The sequence below is a fragment of the Thermobia domestica genome, chromosome 16 (assembly GCF_964235325.1).
Source record: "Thermobia domestica chromosome 16, izTheDome1.hap1.1, whole genome shotgun sequence".
Lineage (NCBI taxonomy): Eukaryota > Metazoa > Arthropoda > Insecta > Zygentoma > Lepismatidae > Thermobia > Thermobia domestica.
In genome coordinates, this window is record NC_137469.1 from 57,878,701 (window position 1) to 57,898,009 (window position 19,309).

The following is a 19,309-nucleotide window of genomic DNA, read 5'->3' on the forward strand; positions in this document are numbered from 1 at the left end:
TAGAGTAAAATGAATGCAAAAGGGATTTAATTTAAATTAGAAAGAGCGCTGTTTCCTTCTATATTTTTTTTTCCGGTAACCTATTCATCCTTCTTTTTCCTTCCTGTATTCCACTACAGTATATTTATTGGGATATAGAGTTTGGTGTTTTCTTAATTTAAATGATCTGGTATTATGGTTGGAGTCTTTTGTCAAAATGTCATGTGATTGTTATACTTGAATTTGATTAGTTGTTTATCCTTCCGATGAAGGAGCCTTGAAAATAAGTGATTGGGTCCGTCACTTGTTCTCTTCGCGAGGTATGTGTAATACCATATTTAATATTGTGTGTAGTATATTTTATTTGTGAATTTAAAATCATATTATCGGTTTTCCGTGAGTATATAAAAAAAACATGTAGATAGAAAATTTTTATATATTCTAATTGAACCATCAGTTCAAATATTGTTATTGAATTCCTGTGATATAAATAATTATATTTCAAATATGGTTCGCGTTGAATATGACTTGTTGTAAGGCAAGAGCCATCTTGGAATTTTACTTCATACATCATGTGCCTGATGATTTTTTCAGTAATTATAAATTTCTTATGGTTTTTGCATGAATCGAATTTATTTAAATCTACTAGTGGTTGAAAATATTTTTCAAAATCGGACAAAACTTTTTCGAAGTTCACAAATTCGTTGTTCTATTCAACATTACGTAGATATATTTTTTTTTCGTTTTATTAAAAATAAAATTTGTTAATGTTATCTGAATTCTTTTTGTGTTGTTTATCAAGTAGTGTTATTATGTTCCTGCAACCTTTGAAGACATATTATTATTTGTTGAGCTTTAGCATACCATTCTTTTTCAGTAGCCTACATTTTTACGTGCGCTAAGCGGCGTTGTGAACCATATACCTGGCCGGGAAACTCTTCTCGGAGGGGCTACTTGTTATAGTAGAGGGAAGGGAACGTAAAACTTTCTTTTCTGATTTTCAAAGATATAGTTTTTCTGGGAAGGGACGGTAATGGTAACATTACCCAGCTTGGCTGTTACAACGTGACACGGATTCCACTGAGGTTGGTTATCAAGAAATCGAGTGAACGGTACTTCCACGGAAGTTAGCTAGGAGAGTTCCATTGAGGTCGAATGAATTGAGTTCTATTGAAATCGGCGAGCAAGAAGTCGAGTAAAGTTTGTGGAAAACGGAATCGCTCACTGTTTTAGTAATGAGACTACGGGGGAGTCCAGGATAACAATTTGTCAACTCAAACCAGTTTGAATAAAAGTTCGACAGGTTAAGACTCTCAAAAAATTAAGTTCCATGTATATCCGTAGTCTCATATTCACTAATGTCTTACCATAGACACGTGACAGTAACCAGTTCCTTGTTAAATGATCGGAAAACTTTAATGACTACAAGCTACTGTTCATTACAATGATACAGTCTATTAAACACCATTTTTTTTATAATTTCAATTTCTTTATTTTTGAATCAATGTACAGGAATGTTTGGATGTAAAGTGAAAGAAAAGAGAGTATACACAATTATTTCCAATTCAGGTTTGTTCAATATATATCTGCTTGTAGTTTAACAACAAATTCAAACATAAGAAAATCAAACCAAACAAGAAACAAACCTCTTCCGTTGTTTATATTACAAGGAACCAAATAAATGCTAAAAAAAAAGAAAAAAAGAAAAAGAAAAAGAGGAAACCCAAGAAAAGAAAATTCTTCTACGTAGAATCAATTTGTGATCCTTAATAGACATGTTGCATTGGTTGTGAAAATGACATAGAATTAAATTTATATCCTTTAAATACTAGTAAGTCAAGACACATTATATATGTCGCTGCGGCAAGAAAATGAACACTCTTGGAAAAACAAATGACTGTGAAACGAACTAGTAGAACCACACATCAAGACTTATAATTTATATTATTCCAAGTTCGTATAGGAAGTACAACTAAAGCTACATTAAAAAAAAAAAAAGTTTCGAAAAAGGGGAAAAAGAAAAAAAATGACAGTGGTATTTCAAATAGTAACTGGCATCGTTGGAGGTCTGAACCATAAGTGTAACAACTTTAAACATTACCCAGAGAGGAAACAAATGACTGTCACTAATGATGCCGCTGGTATGTTTACTGACTGACAAATCATAGGATCAGATTACTTGTTGATTGTGAAGGTCTTACATACATGACCACACAGTAGATTAGGAAAGACAGTGTATAAAGAACTTGAGTTTACGCTGCATCCTTCCATCACTTCTCCCCCACCCTCCTTGAAAGTCTTCACCAAAATGAAGACAATCTACCTTTCTTTTTAAGAATCTAGAAATTGAAACGCTAATTACCAAGAAAGTATCTTGTTGATTAGCTCAAGCTCACCCCGCCTCAATCCTCTATCAGCATCATCTTTCTTATCCGTACAGAGAACTTTAACTCCGTTTAATTTGGGTTAAAGCATTATGTTTTTTTTTATGTTCATAATTCCTCCCACAAGTGTGGCATATATAAGCAAAACAAATGCCCACATCTTTCGTTTTTGTTGTTAAGAAATGGCAAAATATCGAGAGAAAGTTCACGAAAACAAAGCTCTGTGAATTTTCGAGGGCATATTAACAAGTTTTTGTCCTGATTATGGTGGCACTCCGCTACGAAACTTCGATTGCTGTATTCTGCCCACATCTATATACCCTAGGTATGTGCAAATCTAATTATACAAGAATTTGTTTTGTTGAAATGTGCACAAGATAAAAGTAGAGAATGTCTCATCTCGAATGTCGTCGAGAAAATTGTCTGTCTCGTCTTGTTTTCAACTCTATGTTTTACAAGTCTAATTCAGAAAGATACTATAAAACAAAGACTGAAATCTATTTCTTACATCTGTAAGGTAAAACCCCACACAGATGTATGATCAAATAAAATCTGTTTGTGGGGTTTATTCTACAGTAATATTAAAACCTGAAACTAATTATTCAAGTGAGGACGTGTAAGAATTGAGGGCGAGTCAAAAGTAAGGTAACTATCCATTAATGACGACATAATGAGAAAAGGAAGGTATCTATTGCTCTCGGACAGATGGAGTGCTCTTCATGCATTAATTTCTGATCGAATTTTAGCCATCCTGCATGAACTCCCTGCATCTGTTCAAATAAATACTACGGCATTCCTTAGCAGGACAGACAGTAAGCCTAACAGTGGGAAATTGTCGGCTAGCCAATTGCCAATGCTGGTCCTACGTTGGCCTAACGCAGTGAAACGGTAGGCTAGCCAACTGCCAACGTTGGCCCTACATTGTAATTAGCCTCTTTGCCGAGTATTTCCCGATCAACTCAATTGAACAGCGTTGGCCCAACGAAGAGAATGATAGACTAGCCAACTGTAAACATTGGCCTATGATGTAATTGGGCGCTTTGCTAAGCATTCCCCAACGAATTCAATTTGGCCCTACGTTGTAATTAGCCACTTTGCAGAGCATTTCCCGATCAATTCAACTGCCAAACGTAATCCGTACTAAAGAAGTAAAATTGTGGTTGGAAGTACGAGATCGAAACTACTGGATAAATGACGGTAAATTGTTGGTTGGTCAAAATACACCTTAAACTAGGTTGTGTCAACGCATTTTCAACTTCATTTTTGCAATTACCAACCATCCCAACCATTTGCCTATGTTGGGCCTTCCACGTGTAATGCTAGGACTTGCTATATATATTGTACAAAAAAAAAAAAAAAAATGGATAATCTACCTTGCCGATCCATGGGTGCCGATCCTTCCCCCCCCCCAAGTTTACTTTGAGCCTACGTATTAGTATTAAAATCCTAATTGATGTCTTCTTCAGTGATATCAGACAAACTTGAATGCCTCCGTTCCAAAAAAGCTACACAGAAATCTATCCACTGATGTCATTTACATGCGTAATATTGATGATGTGTTTGTAGAACAGTGATGCGTTTTTGAAAGACCAGTGTGAACAGACAAAATTGGGTGCATCAATATGAATATTCACCGAGGACCAGGTCCATGAAGTAGTGGAATTCTGTGTCTAAGGGATTTGAGATTTCAAAGGGATTATTTTAACATATTGTGTAGAATCTGAGCACAGCATTAATAACGACCATTCCTGAGATTTATTACGAAGGTTATAAAAGAGAATGAAAAAAAAAGTGGCAAATTAACCAAAGATGTGCTTTCCTTGGCTGATAATGCTCCCGCTCACTAAACTGCAGATATACTTAAATTTTTCTGCACCTGAAATATCCAGCTGTCACATTCACTTTATTTGCATTAGATTTCTCTCTCTTACCAATGGAAGAATCATATGCAAAAAAGCATTTCTTTACGGACGTACTAATGATTTCTACTTTAGACAAGTGGCAGGCAAAATAAGGATCTCTATAGTAAATGCTGACAGATATGTAAGTTACACGAACTTAGACTTCATTCATAAAACTTATCCTTTATATCACACCATTGACATACTACAGCAGGGACGTTCGAAGAGGGTGGGTTCTGAAGGGTCAGATCTCACCGAATTCCCGACTTTTCTGTAAAATAGTCTGATTTTAGGAATTATTTTACAAATTTTAATACAATTGATCCATTGAATTTGGATTCCCCGAAGAACCCTGGATCCCCCACGGAAATAAATTCCTACGCATGTGCCTAAACTAACGTGGAAAATTAGTTTCAAATGCTGCAAAACAGCTGCACACTCGATACTTTGAAGTTTATACAAGACGAAATTTATATTGCACTTGATGTCAATATACACAAGCAATTATATATTTCCTTGTTCACTTATATTATTTAAATTCTGTTTTACAAGATCTTGTTTTACAAACTAGAAACATATTTCTGCAAAGCAGGACCACCCATAGGGAAAGGGGACAAAGTAGTATACAATTTAAGTGGGCTATCCGGCTATTAGGGCGTTAAAAAACGTGTTGTTAACCATTATTAAATTACATACACATGTGTTACTAAGAAGGAGAAAAAGGGCCTTCAAAAAGGGAAACCAAATGACTCCAATGCCAAAAAAAAAAAAAAAAAAGGCAATTTCACTACATGCATCGTTAAATTAACAATATATGCAGTAGGCGGAAAGAAAGCTATTATAGCATTCACCTATAAAAACATTATATATAATGTTTTTATAGGTGAATGCTGTAATAGTTTTCTTTCCGCCGACAAATTTTAGGTCCGTTACACTTTCTGTTTTTAACTTAAATCCTCAATTGTAAATATAAAATTATGTATAATAATACACTATTATCATCAAGGCTGCTATTAAAATTGAATCAGGACTATCTTCTAAATACTCTACATAGACACATATTGACACACTTATCACAAGTAAAAAATAATAATAATAATAATAATAATAATAATAATAATAATAATAATAATAATAATAATAATAATAATAATAACAATAAATTAGCAATAAAATAGTTAAGAATAAAACTTCTGACTTTTTTTTTTTTTTTTTTTTTTGCTGGGAGGGGAGCACATGCTGAGAAATATCACTAATTATTTTGATTCATTGAGTATCACCACTAAGAAACAACGAAGAGATGGTGGCTTTTGATTCACCAATAGAAACATAATTCATTCTGAACATCAAAAGTGGATACTAACACGACACTAGAGGCATCATAGGTATATAGACTACTCCTTAACTTATTCGGGGGTACCCAAATCGTGGTCCGTAAGCCAAACATGGTTCCAACCTTTTGCGGCCGCGAGTTTCTGAACACGTACGGTAACATTCCGGAGAATGTAGTTGACCAACTCTGCGTCGAGGCTAAGTTAAAACTAAAACCCTTCTCCTTGGTGAATAAAATGTGGCATCATTTGTAGAAATGTAATAGTACTTACGATAGTGTCTTTAAAAAATAGATAAAATAGAGACCTGTAGCTCGCAAAAACTCTATGCTAGTTAATATGGATTATACTAATAATCGCCACTGTTACCCAAGAGGAATGGGAATGGGGAATGATGAAAACTTCATAACGAGGAATTACATAATTTGGACCGTTTACCAAACATTGTTAGAGTCATCAAGTCTAGGAGGCTCAGGTGGGCAGGTCGTGTAGCCAGAATGGAAGAAAGTAGAAACGTTTTCAAAGTTTTAACTGGAAGTTCACTCGAAAAGCGACTATTAGGAAGATGCAGATGCAGGTGGGAGGACAATATTAAGATAGATCTCGCAGAAATAGGAATACAAAGAAGAAACTGGATTCCGTTGGCTAAGGACAGAAGTCAATGAAGAGCTTTTGTGAACGCGGTATATGGTGCCTCCGGGTTCCATAGGCCATAGAGTTAGTTGGTTAGTTATCTATATTGCTTACCTCTTGTGTCACAGCTTGATGTCCATTCTCTGTGGGTTCCTTCTCTTTCTTTCTGGCTCCTGTGCTTTTGTTCATATCTTCATCTTCAAGATCAATCAGTGACGTATCCAAAGGTGCTGGCTCAGGCGCCGAATACTCTTGCATAAGCTTCATGCTCTGTTCATTCTACAAAATTGAAACGCAATTATAAGCATTTGATTATTATACGTTAACTATTGTATACATTTAGCTTTTAGTTGCCAAAAAGGATATATTCACTGTTTATTTTAAAGTTTTGATAGGCCTATATAAAAAGGAATATGCTATCATCCAAGTAGAGAGCATTTATGTTGTAACTGTAGTTTTGAGCCACCGAATAAGATTACTGTTCATTAGTGGCATATTTACGATTTTTTTCGGGTGGGGTCTTTGCTAATTTTCGGGGGGGGGGGGCTTTGCCTGAAAATGTGAAAATTCTGCAAGATATTTCATATACTTTACTATAGTAAGTAAGAATTCGGGGGGCTTAAGCCCGGAAGCTGCCCCCTAAATACACCACTGCTGTTCACTATCATAGGTGAGTGTGACCTAAGAGATGACAGTTGTCTTAAGTTTGAGATGTGTTAATCATAATCCTTCAATATATACATATTTAGACACTCGACATGCAGTTATCTACATGATAAATAAATTCAGCCATACAAAACAAAAAGTGTTCTTTAATATGTTTTGCATTTTGTTTATTCTGCCACTAATGGTGGAAAGAAAAATTAAGGCATTAAATCTGGCAAATGAAGTGGCTACAGAACAAGCTTGTCAAGCTCCCGTAGTTGGATTGGGCAATGAAATCTTTCAGTTTAACGTCACACGTTTCTGCTCCTTAGGTGAGTTGATTTGGAGTTTAACGTCCCTTTCAGCAGCGAGGCTATATCAGACGGAACCTACTGATTAACGTGGAAACCGAATCACATGAGCTCCCGCCGGGAATCAAACCCGGGTCACTCACGCCAATGCTAACTGCTTAGCCACGAAGGAGCTTTTATGCTCCTTAGGATAAGGGGGACGGATGACTAAGTCAAGTGAATGATAATGGAAGGATTGTTGGGATAAGTGGAAGAAAACGGGAGTACACCGAGAGAACCCATGGACCAGGGGCGGATCCAGGACCGACTTCTGGGGGGCGGTGGGTTGTCATAATGCTACTTTTAAGGGCTCCAAACTCCGGGATGGAATTTATTTATACATATATATATATATATATATATATATATATATATATATATATATATATATATATATATATATATATATATATATATATATATATATATATATATATATATATAAACAAGAAAGTTTCCTGTTCTGGGGGGCCATTGCCTCGATCGGCCCTCCTTGGATCAGCCTCTGTGGCTGGTTTCGGGCCTAATATGGTATATACTTACTATTTCTTCAAAATTTAAAAAAGAAAGGTAGTTTACATTTGAGGTCAATTTCTCTGGAACGATTTCCTGGAAAACGGTTCAGGTGTATCTTATTTAGAGATCCAAAAAAGCCGGCTTTTTTGAATCGATGGTTTTTTCACATAAAAAGCCGGCTTCTTTGGGAAAAAAAAACGAGAATTTTGGAAATTTTGGCTTTTTTCATTTTCATGATTTTTCTATCTAAATAGCTTTCTTATAGTATATTCTATAGTTAGATAAGAATTCCATGACCTAAATGCCATATTTCGCTCTAAAATTCACCAGCAAGATGCATGGAGCACATGTTTTAAGAATTAAAACTAACGTGAGGAATGTAGTATTTGAGCGCAATTTTAGGGGCTATTTAACTTTATTTTAACTTTTGAGTTATCGACATTTTTTTCCTTCTCGGGATCATTTCAGTTTTTCATCCGTGTTTCATTTCTAAGAGCTTAGTACTCTAGCTTCTAGCGCAAAGGTTAAACATGTTTTTCTATATATCCGTCAAAGCGTACGTTTTTCAATATATCCGTCAAACCGTACTTCCACATTTCTGTTATACTGTAGCTGTGCAACGATTTAGTAATAAGTTTCCGGATACAACCTTGAATACTAATTTATACAAATAATCAGCAGCGGATTTAGAAAAGTACTTTGGGAGGGATTTCTCTGATTGTTTCGTTTTCTAAAATGTCCTAATTTTATTTGGGAGGAGCTTGAAGTTTATGAGTACAGGCATAACTAATATTTCGTTTCGTTTATATATTTAGCGATAATCTTCCGGATACAACTGAGAATCAGTTGCGGATTTAGAAAAGTATTTTGAGAGTTTTTTTCTTACTAATGTTTAGTTTTTCTAAACATTCGTAATTTTTATTTGACGGGAGCTCAAAGTTTATGAGTAAAGACATGACTAAAAGATATTTCGTTTGTTTTAGACATTAAGTAGTTTTGGGAAACAGGCTTCAGTCTGAAAGACCGCCCCCCTAACCTTCGCAAAACCGTCACTGCTGGTAATTAGTAATAATAACGATTTAAAAACAATAAGAAAGGAAGTCGGCTAACCCACAGTACACGCACTATTTCTACTTCACTACTTCACAGATGGAATGAAGAAAAGCTTTGTTAGAATGGTCGAATGATGGTTGAATCCCGGACTTCCCGATAGAAGCGCAAAAGCTCCACTCAGTCATGTTTGTTGTGCAGTTGTATTTATCTTAAGCTAAATATATTCCGTAGTCCTTTTTTTTTTTGGGGGGGGTAGGGTGAGGAGAGTTTCATAATGATATGAAGGGTGTGAGCCAAGAACATGATAACTAACAAATTTTCAATTGCTAAGTTATGCAGAGTTATGCAGCACCAGATAGACAGCAACGCATACCGCTTCGTTTAATCCTTCATTTATAGTCTTATGTGAAAAATCTGCTTTCCGACTTTCAAAATGGATTGTGCAGCAGAAAATCTCTAATTTCTTAAAATAGTAAAATTGAGGGTTACCATGTTCTTACCTCACACCCTTCATATGTTGAATCCCTCTTGTTAAAATTCAGAAAACTTGAGGACTGAATAAACCATGATGGTGGTTATGTAAAACTGTAGAATTTCAAGAATATACAAAACCAAAAGCTCTAGATGTGCAGTCTTTAAGTGTATCATATAAATCTAAGCATTTTGCTTATGTTTTATTTTATTTTGTTCCAAAAAGAGGGTATGGAATATTTTGAAAAATACTACATAGAATTTTGCTAGTTATTTGTGTATTTTTTTAAAAAATAAGTATTTACTTTTAGGGTTGGCTGGTTTACACCAGGTGTTTTTTTCTTTTTTTAAATAAAGAACTGGTTTAAACCAAAAAATTAAAAAGAACGAAAATGCGAATCGTGTGAACTTCATGGTGATGTTTCCCCACATCAAACTATCTGCATTAGTTTTATTTCCTTTTCACCTTTTAATCAAGGTGTCCCATGTTCAATTCTCGGCCGAACCCTTCTTTCATGCGTAAACAAAGTAGCGGTTCGGATGTAACTTTAAGCAAAAGTCTTCTCCTTGATAACCTCGGTATTACGTAAGGATGTTAAGCCTGAACATACGAAACGAAACTAAATTGTATATTTCCCCATGCCTGAATGCCTGTTGTTTTATAAAGAAGCCAAGGTTACTTAAATATATTGATAGAAATTGGCAAAATTTATCGATTGCCTATGTAGCTTCCAACATTAGCTTAGATTGGACTTTCAATGATACGTACGTACTAAATTTGTAATTTAATACCTCAGTTTTAGCGTACTGATTATGATATGTTGACCTTTAAATTTTACATACAAAACAATAACAGGATTTTTCCGTTATTGTTTTACATTTAAAGTAATGACGGGATTTTTCCGATGGCTAGGGCGGGAGTTTCCCAATTTAAGAAATTTACTGACTGGACTTCTTTAAGCTTATGTGACCTCTTCCAGCATAACCCCATTGTTGCATAATAACACCATGGCGAAACAAACTTCTTTCTGTCAATATGTAATATAAATACATAAAGCAAAATATCTAAACCCAAAAAAGCCTGGTTTAAACAAACAAACAAAAAAAAACTAGTTTAAACTCCCCCCCCATAAACGGGGTTTTCGCATTTTCAAAAACAACCACGGTTCTTGCCAACCCTGCTTAGTTTTGTATGTAGGAGGTTTAAAAAATCTTATTATATACATTGGTTAATCCTTTGGAATTCATAATGTAAATATTTGGGGAATAAAACTGTTTGAAATATATTTTCGAAATTCATGGTTTATTTTCGAGGTTTTATATTATTATCGACATCAACCACTAATTAAATGACTTTTTGTGTTATAGAAAAGCGAAACAAAATCTGGTTTATCAATTTAAAGCAGAATTTTGAAAACAGCCCAAAATTTCCCAAGCAAAAAAAGCGAAGCAGAAAAAACCGAGATTTTTTCCAAAAAAGCCGGTTTTTTTTTCGAGCCCTTGCATCTCTAATCTTATTAAGTTAGATATTTTATTAAGAAACTTAAAATATGACATTAATCATTTTTATTGAAAAAATCAATCCACAAGGCAACTTTTTTTTCGGGAAATTTTCTCGAAAGTAATTCAGGCGATATTGTTCGTAATTCATAAATAAATATTTTATTAGGAACCATACAATATGGCATAAGCCATTTCTCAGGGAAAATTCTACAAATGGTAGTTTATTCTTCGAAATGTGTGTGTGTATTTTTTTTTCGGACGTATTTCCTCTAAAATGGCTGAAATAATTTTGTTCATATTTCATAAATAAATACATAGTGGCTAAAGAAAAATCTATATACTGTTCAATCATGAACGGTGAATAAAATGGATTGAGGGAAACGTATTCTTTTTGGCAACGTAACGTTAGAGCTTAATGTTTGATGTTCTGTTATATTGCATTCCGAGAATAGTTTTATCATCTTTCGTATAGATGGCATGAGTGAAGCAACATGGCTGCAACGCTGACATTTGAAGAAAGGAAAACGATCTTGAAGTGGTATATGAAATACGAAAGCATCAGCAGGGGTGCCCATAAGGGGGGGCTATGACGCAAACTGCGTCATTGAAATATTTGGGAGGGGTTAAAAATCTATATAAATATGTTTGAGGGGGTGTAAAAATTAATCGAAAAGATTTTTTTTCATGGAAGAACACCTGCGGATAGACAATTGAGGGGGGGTGCGTCATTGACATGAGGGGGGGGCACCACTGGCATCAGTGAGGTGCAATGTCAATGGCGGAATAAATTTGGAACACAATCATGTTTAACATGCAACGTGATAATACAAATCTATATTTCTATATTATTAAATAATATTATCGGCAAGACTTTTATAAGATACTAGCAGCGTTCACCCCGCTTCGCTGCGGTCACCCCGGAACGCAATAAACTTTGTTACTTAGATAATTTTTACTTTTTCGCTTTCAAGTGATATGATAAAAACCATAGAAGATTGCAGTAAATGTTAACATTATATCGCCTGTCATTTATGTTAACCCGCCCCGCTTCGCTGCGGTCACCCCGGAAGTTTTCGCTTTCAAGTGATATGATAAAAACCATAGTAGATTGCAGTAAATGTTAACATTATATCGCCTGTCATTTATGTTAACCCGCCGAGTGACACGGTCATGCGGGTTGCATATAAATACGTTTATTTTTATACCTATGATGAACTAACAAAGGATTTGTACGTTATGGACACTTGAATGGTCAATTATCTCAAGACACTGGTAATTAAAAATTAAAGTGATATGATAAAAACCATCTAGGGTCCAAATCCTAATAACCCCCCAAAAATAAAAGAAATTGGTTCAGCCGTATTAGCGTGATGAGGTAACAAAGGATTTGTGCGTTCTCTTTTATATAATAGATTAGAAGCTTACACTTCTTATATTCTGAAAGATGACTACAAGTATCCACTACATCACAAAATATTTGTCGAATGTATATATATATCTTCGTGTCATCAACTATCTATCTTCATAACAATCATAGCCCTACCTTCTTGACAACCTACTATATATCCATGACAACCTAATCAACAAACTATATTCCTGCTCACTTATTGCGCCTCTGATCATATCCATAAAACAAGTACAGATTGATAATATTATTACATCATTATGATATTGCGCCTCTGATCATTGATAATATCATTATGATCGTATCGTTATAAACAATCGACTGAATTTGTGATAAATTTAAAGCAAACAGTTGTGTTACAGATGTGCACAAAAAACGTTCTGGACGACTTATCACAGCAAAATCTCTTGCTAACTCTCGCACTGTGTTAGAACAGTTCACTTGCTTATCACAGAAGTGCTAGATACATCCATTTTACCTGTCATTAGAGATTTCTATGGAAACGAGCCATTTATCTCCAGCAAAATAGTGAACTTTCACACGAACGATGGATAGGTCGAAGGGAGTTTGTCGAGTATCCCTATGTTTTCCAGATCTCACTCCTCTAGACTTTTATTTATGGGGCAAACTGTCAAGAACGATGTTTATGGACAAAGCCTCGTATATTGCATGTTCTACGACCAGGCATCGAACGTTCTTGTGCCAGGGGAGTCATTTCAGACTTCGCTTGGGGGGGGGGGGGCAAGAGCACCACAGACACAAGACTTTCACCTTTTGTACTAGTATATTAGTAGACAATCTATTAAAGTATATATATTCCTCAAATTCGTGAGGGGGGCAATTGCCCCCTCCTGCACCCCCTAAATGATGCCCCTGTCTTGTGCAGATACGGAACTTGACAGTTACTTCAGCAGTTCCGGCGGCATCGCCAGTGTATTGATGCTAATTGCCAACACTTTGAACAAATCAACTACTAAGTTCGTTATTACGCACTGCATTGTAATAACAGAACATTAAACTATAACCGTACCAAAAAATAAAACGTTTCCACCAATTCATTTGAGAGTTATTCACAATTAAACAGTGTACACAAGTTTTTGAGCCCTGTAGTTCTGCAATAACTCTACAGTTCGTCATGGTTTTTCAAGAAATGGAAGCTAGAATTTTAAAAGCGGTGGCCCAGACCCTTTATTGAATATATGTTCTTAACAATACACTACGATGTACATAATATTTTAGAAGCTCTTACCGTAGCATAACACTAAACAATCAATATATGGTTGCGTTCAGATACAAATCTCCACAAGACTGTCTACCTAAACAAACATTTTGAATACCTGCAACAAGTCTGAAAAGAAAATAGGCGGAATGGAGTCTATTTTTCATTGAGAGTTCCACACAAGCTATTGTACACGTTAAAATATAGGGATAAAAAGCGGTCTCCTAACCCTTTTCCAATTTCGTTTCTTTGATAAATTACCATGGGTTATGACAACAACATTTCTCTTCCCACCTGAAGTAAAAAAACAAGAAAGAAGAGGGAAGCTTTTGAAAAATTGAAATACACATACTTAAACATATATAGAGAGAATTGACCATCAACTCCTTCTTTGGACAACAGATAAGAAACAGTGGCTATCGCTGTTATAACCTGCCTTTCGTCGCCCTGTTGTTGGAAACAGTCTAAAAGGGTTATTTATGTGTCGGTTTAAAAGGGTCAAACTCATTACTATGAAAATGAAAATGATTAAAATTCTACTTTCCTATTACCTGTGTATACAGAACAGACAATTTGCATTAGCCCAAGACAAACAGAAAAGGATATGGCGAGGAAATATTTAATTTTTTTTCACATATGTATTTGTCTATTATATACGAAGGTTAAACAAAGTGTCCGTTGTAATTCAGAGGTTCTGTAAAAAAAAAAAAAAAAAAAATGGTTGTCATTGGGGCAACTTCTCCTGATTGGTTGATACTTGTTCCGCATCTTTTGGCGTTATGGCCAGGAATTACATCCTCATATCAGTGATGAGGTGATCCATCGACTAAACATTATATTGACTCAATGGAGTAACTTCAATCATTTATATGCTACTCTAATAATTCTGGTACTCCAATATTCCGCACTTTCAGTAATGGACTTGGAATATATGTTTATTTGAATATTGTATATACGGAGCATACAGAGGGAGGGGGATGAAAAGTAAACAGCCAAAACTATCTAAATGACACATCTCGTAAGCGTATAATGTTATTACAGTTACCACAAAATATATATTTTATAAGTATAAATACCTGAGACTGGTGGTGTTTAGTTTTATCTGAGTGATTTGGTGGTGACGGTGTGACTACTCCTATAAAATTGGAGTGGGAGCTTAGCGCCCTTAGGCTCCTAAATTAAATATTGGTTATAATTCACGATGACCAGGCGGTGCACATAACTGTTTAATGACAGAAAAGCGCATCAATTTCCAAAACTAATGTTTCACTTTTTAGGGAGTTTAATACCTCTTGTTTTAAATACATCTTTAATTCTTTCTCTCTCTCTCTCTGTAGGACAACATTAGTAAAATTGTTCCCCCATTTTGAACAGAATCAAAGAAAACTAGCATAGCTATTTGGAGCAATGTTGAAGCATCATTCAATAATAATAATAATAATAATAATAATAATAATAATAATAATAATAATAATAATAATAATAATAATAATAATAATAATAATAATAATAATAAACGCGCTTACCACTCGGCTAGTCAGAAGCTTATATACCTGTATTAGGCTTCATTTATTATTATTATTGGTTAAACTCGTACGAGAGCAAGATAACACAACAGCATTGTGTACGAACCTCAGTCTGCACATACTTTGGTTCTCATTCATTTGCAAGAAATGTGCTTTCCTTTGCGAAGGAGTGAGTCATATTTGTGGCTTGCATATGTATGTTTAGAGTCCATTGGGTCTACCCCCCCCCCAAAAAAAAAAACTTTCTAATGCAAATATACACTTTCTCAAATATAAAGCATAATTTTATATAAAATTAAACTTTTAACATGAAAATAATTGACGTAGTATGAAAATTTGATCTTACAGTTCATCTGTACTCTTTCTCCTTTAAAAACAATCTTATCTAGTTTTATCATTTCCCCCCTGAAAATATAAGTGAAAATATTTTACAATTACTTATCGTCTTTCGGGTACAGAATAATATCCGTTCAATACTACATGGACGTAGTAGCTTGTAGTATTGGAATCCCCCTCCGCAGGCCCATATCCAGGGGGGATCTAGGGGGCGGCCCCCCTAAATTTTAGCTGGCCCCAATAAAATTTTTGCGGTAGACTGTGAAATGAACTATACTACGGTGATGAACTATAATATGGTTGCATCGCCCCCCCTAACTTCAGCCGGCCCCCCCTACATTTTTGGGCTGGCTACAGGCCTGCCCCTCCCCCCAAGCTTGGACCCCTTCGAACAAAAATTTCTGAGTGCGCGCCTGCATAGGAGACAGGAACTACCACCTATTGGCCTGACTTTAACGATTTTTTTTTAATCAATTAGGTGCCAATAACGTTATATATTTTCTGGTGAAAGAAATGTATATAAGTGGATCTCGACTATGGGAAACTTATTCATGGGAAGGGAGCGAGGTTAATTGGTTCATTGGAGTTTAACTTCCGTTTCTAGTATATGAAAGATAACCCACTGTTTAGAAGTGGGATCCGACGGAAGTAGCTATCCCTACCAGGAAATTAAACCCAGGATCACTTACTTTTATATTTTTGTAAGTAAACTGATTTACAGAACATATCTCAGATAACTTGTTTACCAAACTTCTTTTACATATTTACTGTATCTGCTGTCTTTGTGTCCGTTCGAAAGACCAAAATAAATAAATAAATAAATAAATCAGGAACTGTTTGATACATCATGATAAATTTTTTTGGCCAGCATGTACAGTGTCAAAAAGTTAGGAATCGAGCTCGCTGTTAGAGGTGATCCATCCACCGGAAGTGGTAGAAATTCATTTCCGGTTTTAATATTGCTCACTTATAGAGCAAGAGATAGCGACAAGCGGCTTCTATAGCCGATTAAGCGCCACAAGAATACACTCATCTCCATTCTTAACTCTCTACTGAAACCGGAAGTGATAGAAATCTAGTACAACTTCCGGTTTCAATATTAATCTAGATAGAGTAAAAATGACGAGATAGCAAGAAGTGTTTTTTAAAAGATAATCAATTTATCGTTCTAAGAATAGGTACTATTTTCTCTCTTAATCCTCTCTTAAAAAAAATCGACCACTCTCGCTTTTAATGTCGATCGCTAGAGAACAAGAACGGTATAATATATAGCGAGATTGGTTTTCAGCAAATAACTGTCTCAAGAAATATTCAATCTCTCATCCTTCACGTTATGTACATGTGGCACTGTTACTTGTTGGAAGTTAACTTATTTACACAAGATATATCAGTAACTTGTTTTTTTTTTTTTTTTTTTCATTATGTTTTGGGAGCGGGGCTTACTTGATTACTCTTTTAACTTCCCTAAAGTCGAGAGGAACATAAACACTGAAACATTGAAGACAGTTAACCCAAGCCTTAAAACGAATCTCATCTTCTGTGGGACTGTGGGATCTTCGATGTTTTAATCCACAGCGTAATCTGAGGCCGAATGCTTCAGATCACTTGGCTACGACTGCTGTGGACCAAGTAATGATGTGATATCCGATATATATATATATATATATATATATATATATATATATATATATATATATATATATATATATATATATCGATATCCATAAAATATGGAAGCTTGGTCGATATATCAACAATATCGAAAAGTATAAGATTATTTTTAAAAATCGAATACCAAAATATCAAAATACCGCAGTATTAAAATATCGATTTATTGATTACTGATAATTTGATATTGGTATTCGAAATTTGCGAATATTAATCGATTAGTCAATATAACGAAATATTCGCCGAAGAGAAACACTTGCAGCCTTATTTCGTACCAGCCTGAGCAAATGCAACGCAATGCAAAACATACAAAAATCAATAACTGGTTATACGTTCTATGTTGTTGAGTTGATTTTAACGTCCCGTTCAGCAGCGAGGCTATATGAAACGTGGACCTACTGATTAACGTGGAATCCGAACCACATGAGCTTCCGCCGGGAATAGAACCCGAATCTCCCACACCATAGGCGCGTACGCTAACCGCTTAGCCACGAAGGAGCTCTATACGTTCTATGCCTACTATTGCATACTAAACCGCACGATTTTGCGTTGCTTTGACGCAAACTGTTACGAAATGAGCCCCCACGAGCAAGCGAGGGAACGTTTCTTAATAAATGAAGTGAATCTAGCAATTTTCAGTTGTGAAAAGAGATTTAGGTCACTCGTATCCACATATTTATAATATAGTGCATAATAAATAAATAAAGCTGCATTGCATTATTAATTCAAGTTCACAGATACAACTTCTGGTGCTACGCCGTGTAAATATGTATAATGTTTATTGAATTTGCAACAGCAACTTCTTTGTATATCATTACGAGACAGTGACCGACAAATGTGATTTATGAAAAAAAGAAAAGTCAGAAAATAAATTAATGGCTCGTAAACAACTTGAACTTGAACAATCTGTAATTATGGCACCCTGCTGTGCATCATTTTCAACTGGGCGTAGGATTTGCTTCTACTTTTTCTGACAGTTGACAGATGAGCGTCAGGTGATTACTTTCCAGTGTTTCCAACCGCTAGAAATCATTACCAATTCAACACAGAAATAAATACAGTTGAGTTCATTCATAAATGTATTGAATGTCTGTAATTTGAATCTCGAAATGATTTCGCATCTATGTTTTAATATTAATATTTTTTAACGTGTAGTTCTATTAGTCACTTGATTTCACATGTCGGAAGATTTCATACTCCGTAAGTCAAATGTTCTAATGATTTGGATTTCCGAAAAATATTTACGCTGTGGGATAATAGAGTAGTAATACTATTGTAAGACTGTCCTCCAAAAGTATTAAAATAAGCCCTTACTGCCAAAGTCTAAGGCTTTGGAAGAAGTTGGTTATAAATTAGGTGAAGGTACTGTTACTATAATGAATTTTGCTATACCAGAACAAGAAACACGAAGACAGACTGATTTCTTTTCAAAGAGTGTAAGCTGCTGGTATTGATACATTTTTTTTTTTTTTTTTAAGTATACGCTCCCGAGCAACCAAGTGACTATACTTGCCGCGACCTTATCCTGATAGCCGAGATACGCAGCTTCAATTCAGGCGACTCCGCGCACATTACATAGTTCCTCCCGTTACACAAGTAAAACATTACTTAGGAGATCAATTCAAAGAGCTAATTGAGTTCAAGTATATAAAAATGTCAATACAGAAACAATATTTAAAATAAATGATACTACATTTATTAGTAAAGGGTTATGAAAATGACGTCACGACTCAGAATCGGAAAGAGAGAAGGAAAGAAAGGAGTGAAAAGCCGGCAGCTAAGATGCGAGTCTCTTGCGAGTGTTGCAAGATTATAAACTTGAAAAATCTTATAACAAAAGCAGAGGACCAGTAAAATTATTTAATTTGTCAATGTTAGAAACCGTCCACAATGGATAGGAAATGGCTTAATATTTTTATATGATATATAAATTAAATAGAGTAACTACCCCGTAAGAAACTTCATTGCCTGCTGATAAATGAAACAAAAGAAATAACGGAACTTATATGTAACTTCTGCAATTTTTGTGCAGAGAGTAACACTGCTCTGCCAAATATCGTCTTCGCGCGTGCGTTAGAGTGGGTACGTGTGTGTACTGAAACTGAAACCATGAAGAGTGTTAAGCGCGAAGTTGAAAATATGAATGAATCTGAATTATCATCTTCTCAGTATTATCGCAAACACGAGGAAGGGAAGCCTCTTTAAAGTCAAGCAAAGTAAATTGTAAACAATTTGTACGCTCGACTAAGAGAAAAATATGCAGACAAAACTATTGAAGAAATTGTTAATATGATTGTTGCCGGTTCGCTGTGGTTTACTCAGTGCCAATGTAGAGTTGCTGTGCTTTTAGAAAAAAAATCGTATTTTTAATTTATTGTGTGGGAGGGTG

The 19,309-nt window shown here is 35.1% G+C and overlaps 1 protein-coding gene across 1 annotated transcript in view; it reads right to left on the reverse strand.

The window, feature by feature from the left end:
• brp (ELKS/RAB6-interacting/CAST family member bruchpilot) overlaps window positions 1–19,309 on the reverse strand; it is a gene marked incomplete in the record, with an annotated part of 771,444 nt that overhangs the window by 15,883 nt on the left and 736,252 nt on the right. The window contains 1 exon segment of the mRNA XM_081742418.1: window positions 6,343–6,507. Coding sequence (XP_081598544.1) covers window positions 6,343–6,507 — 165 coding nt within the window.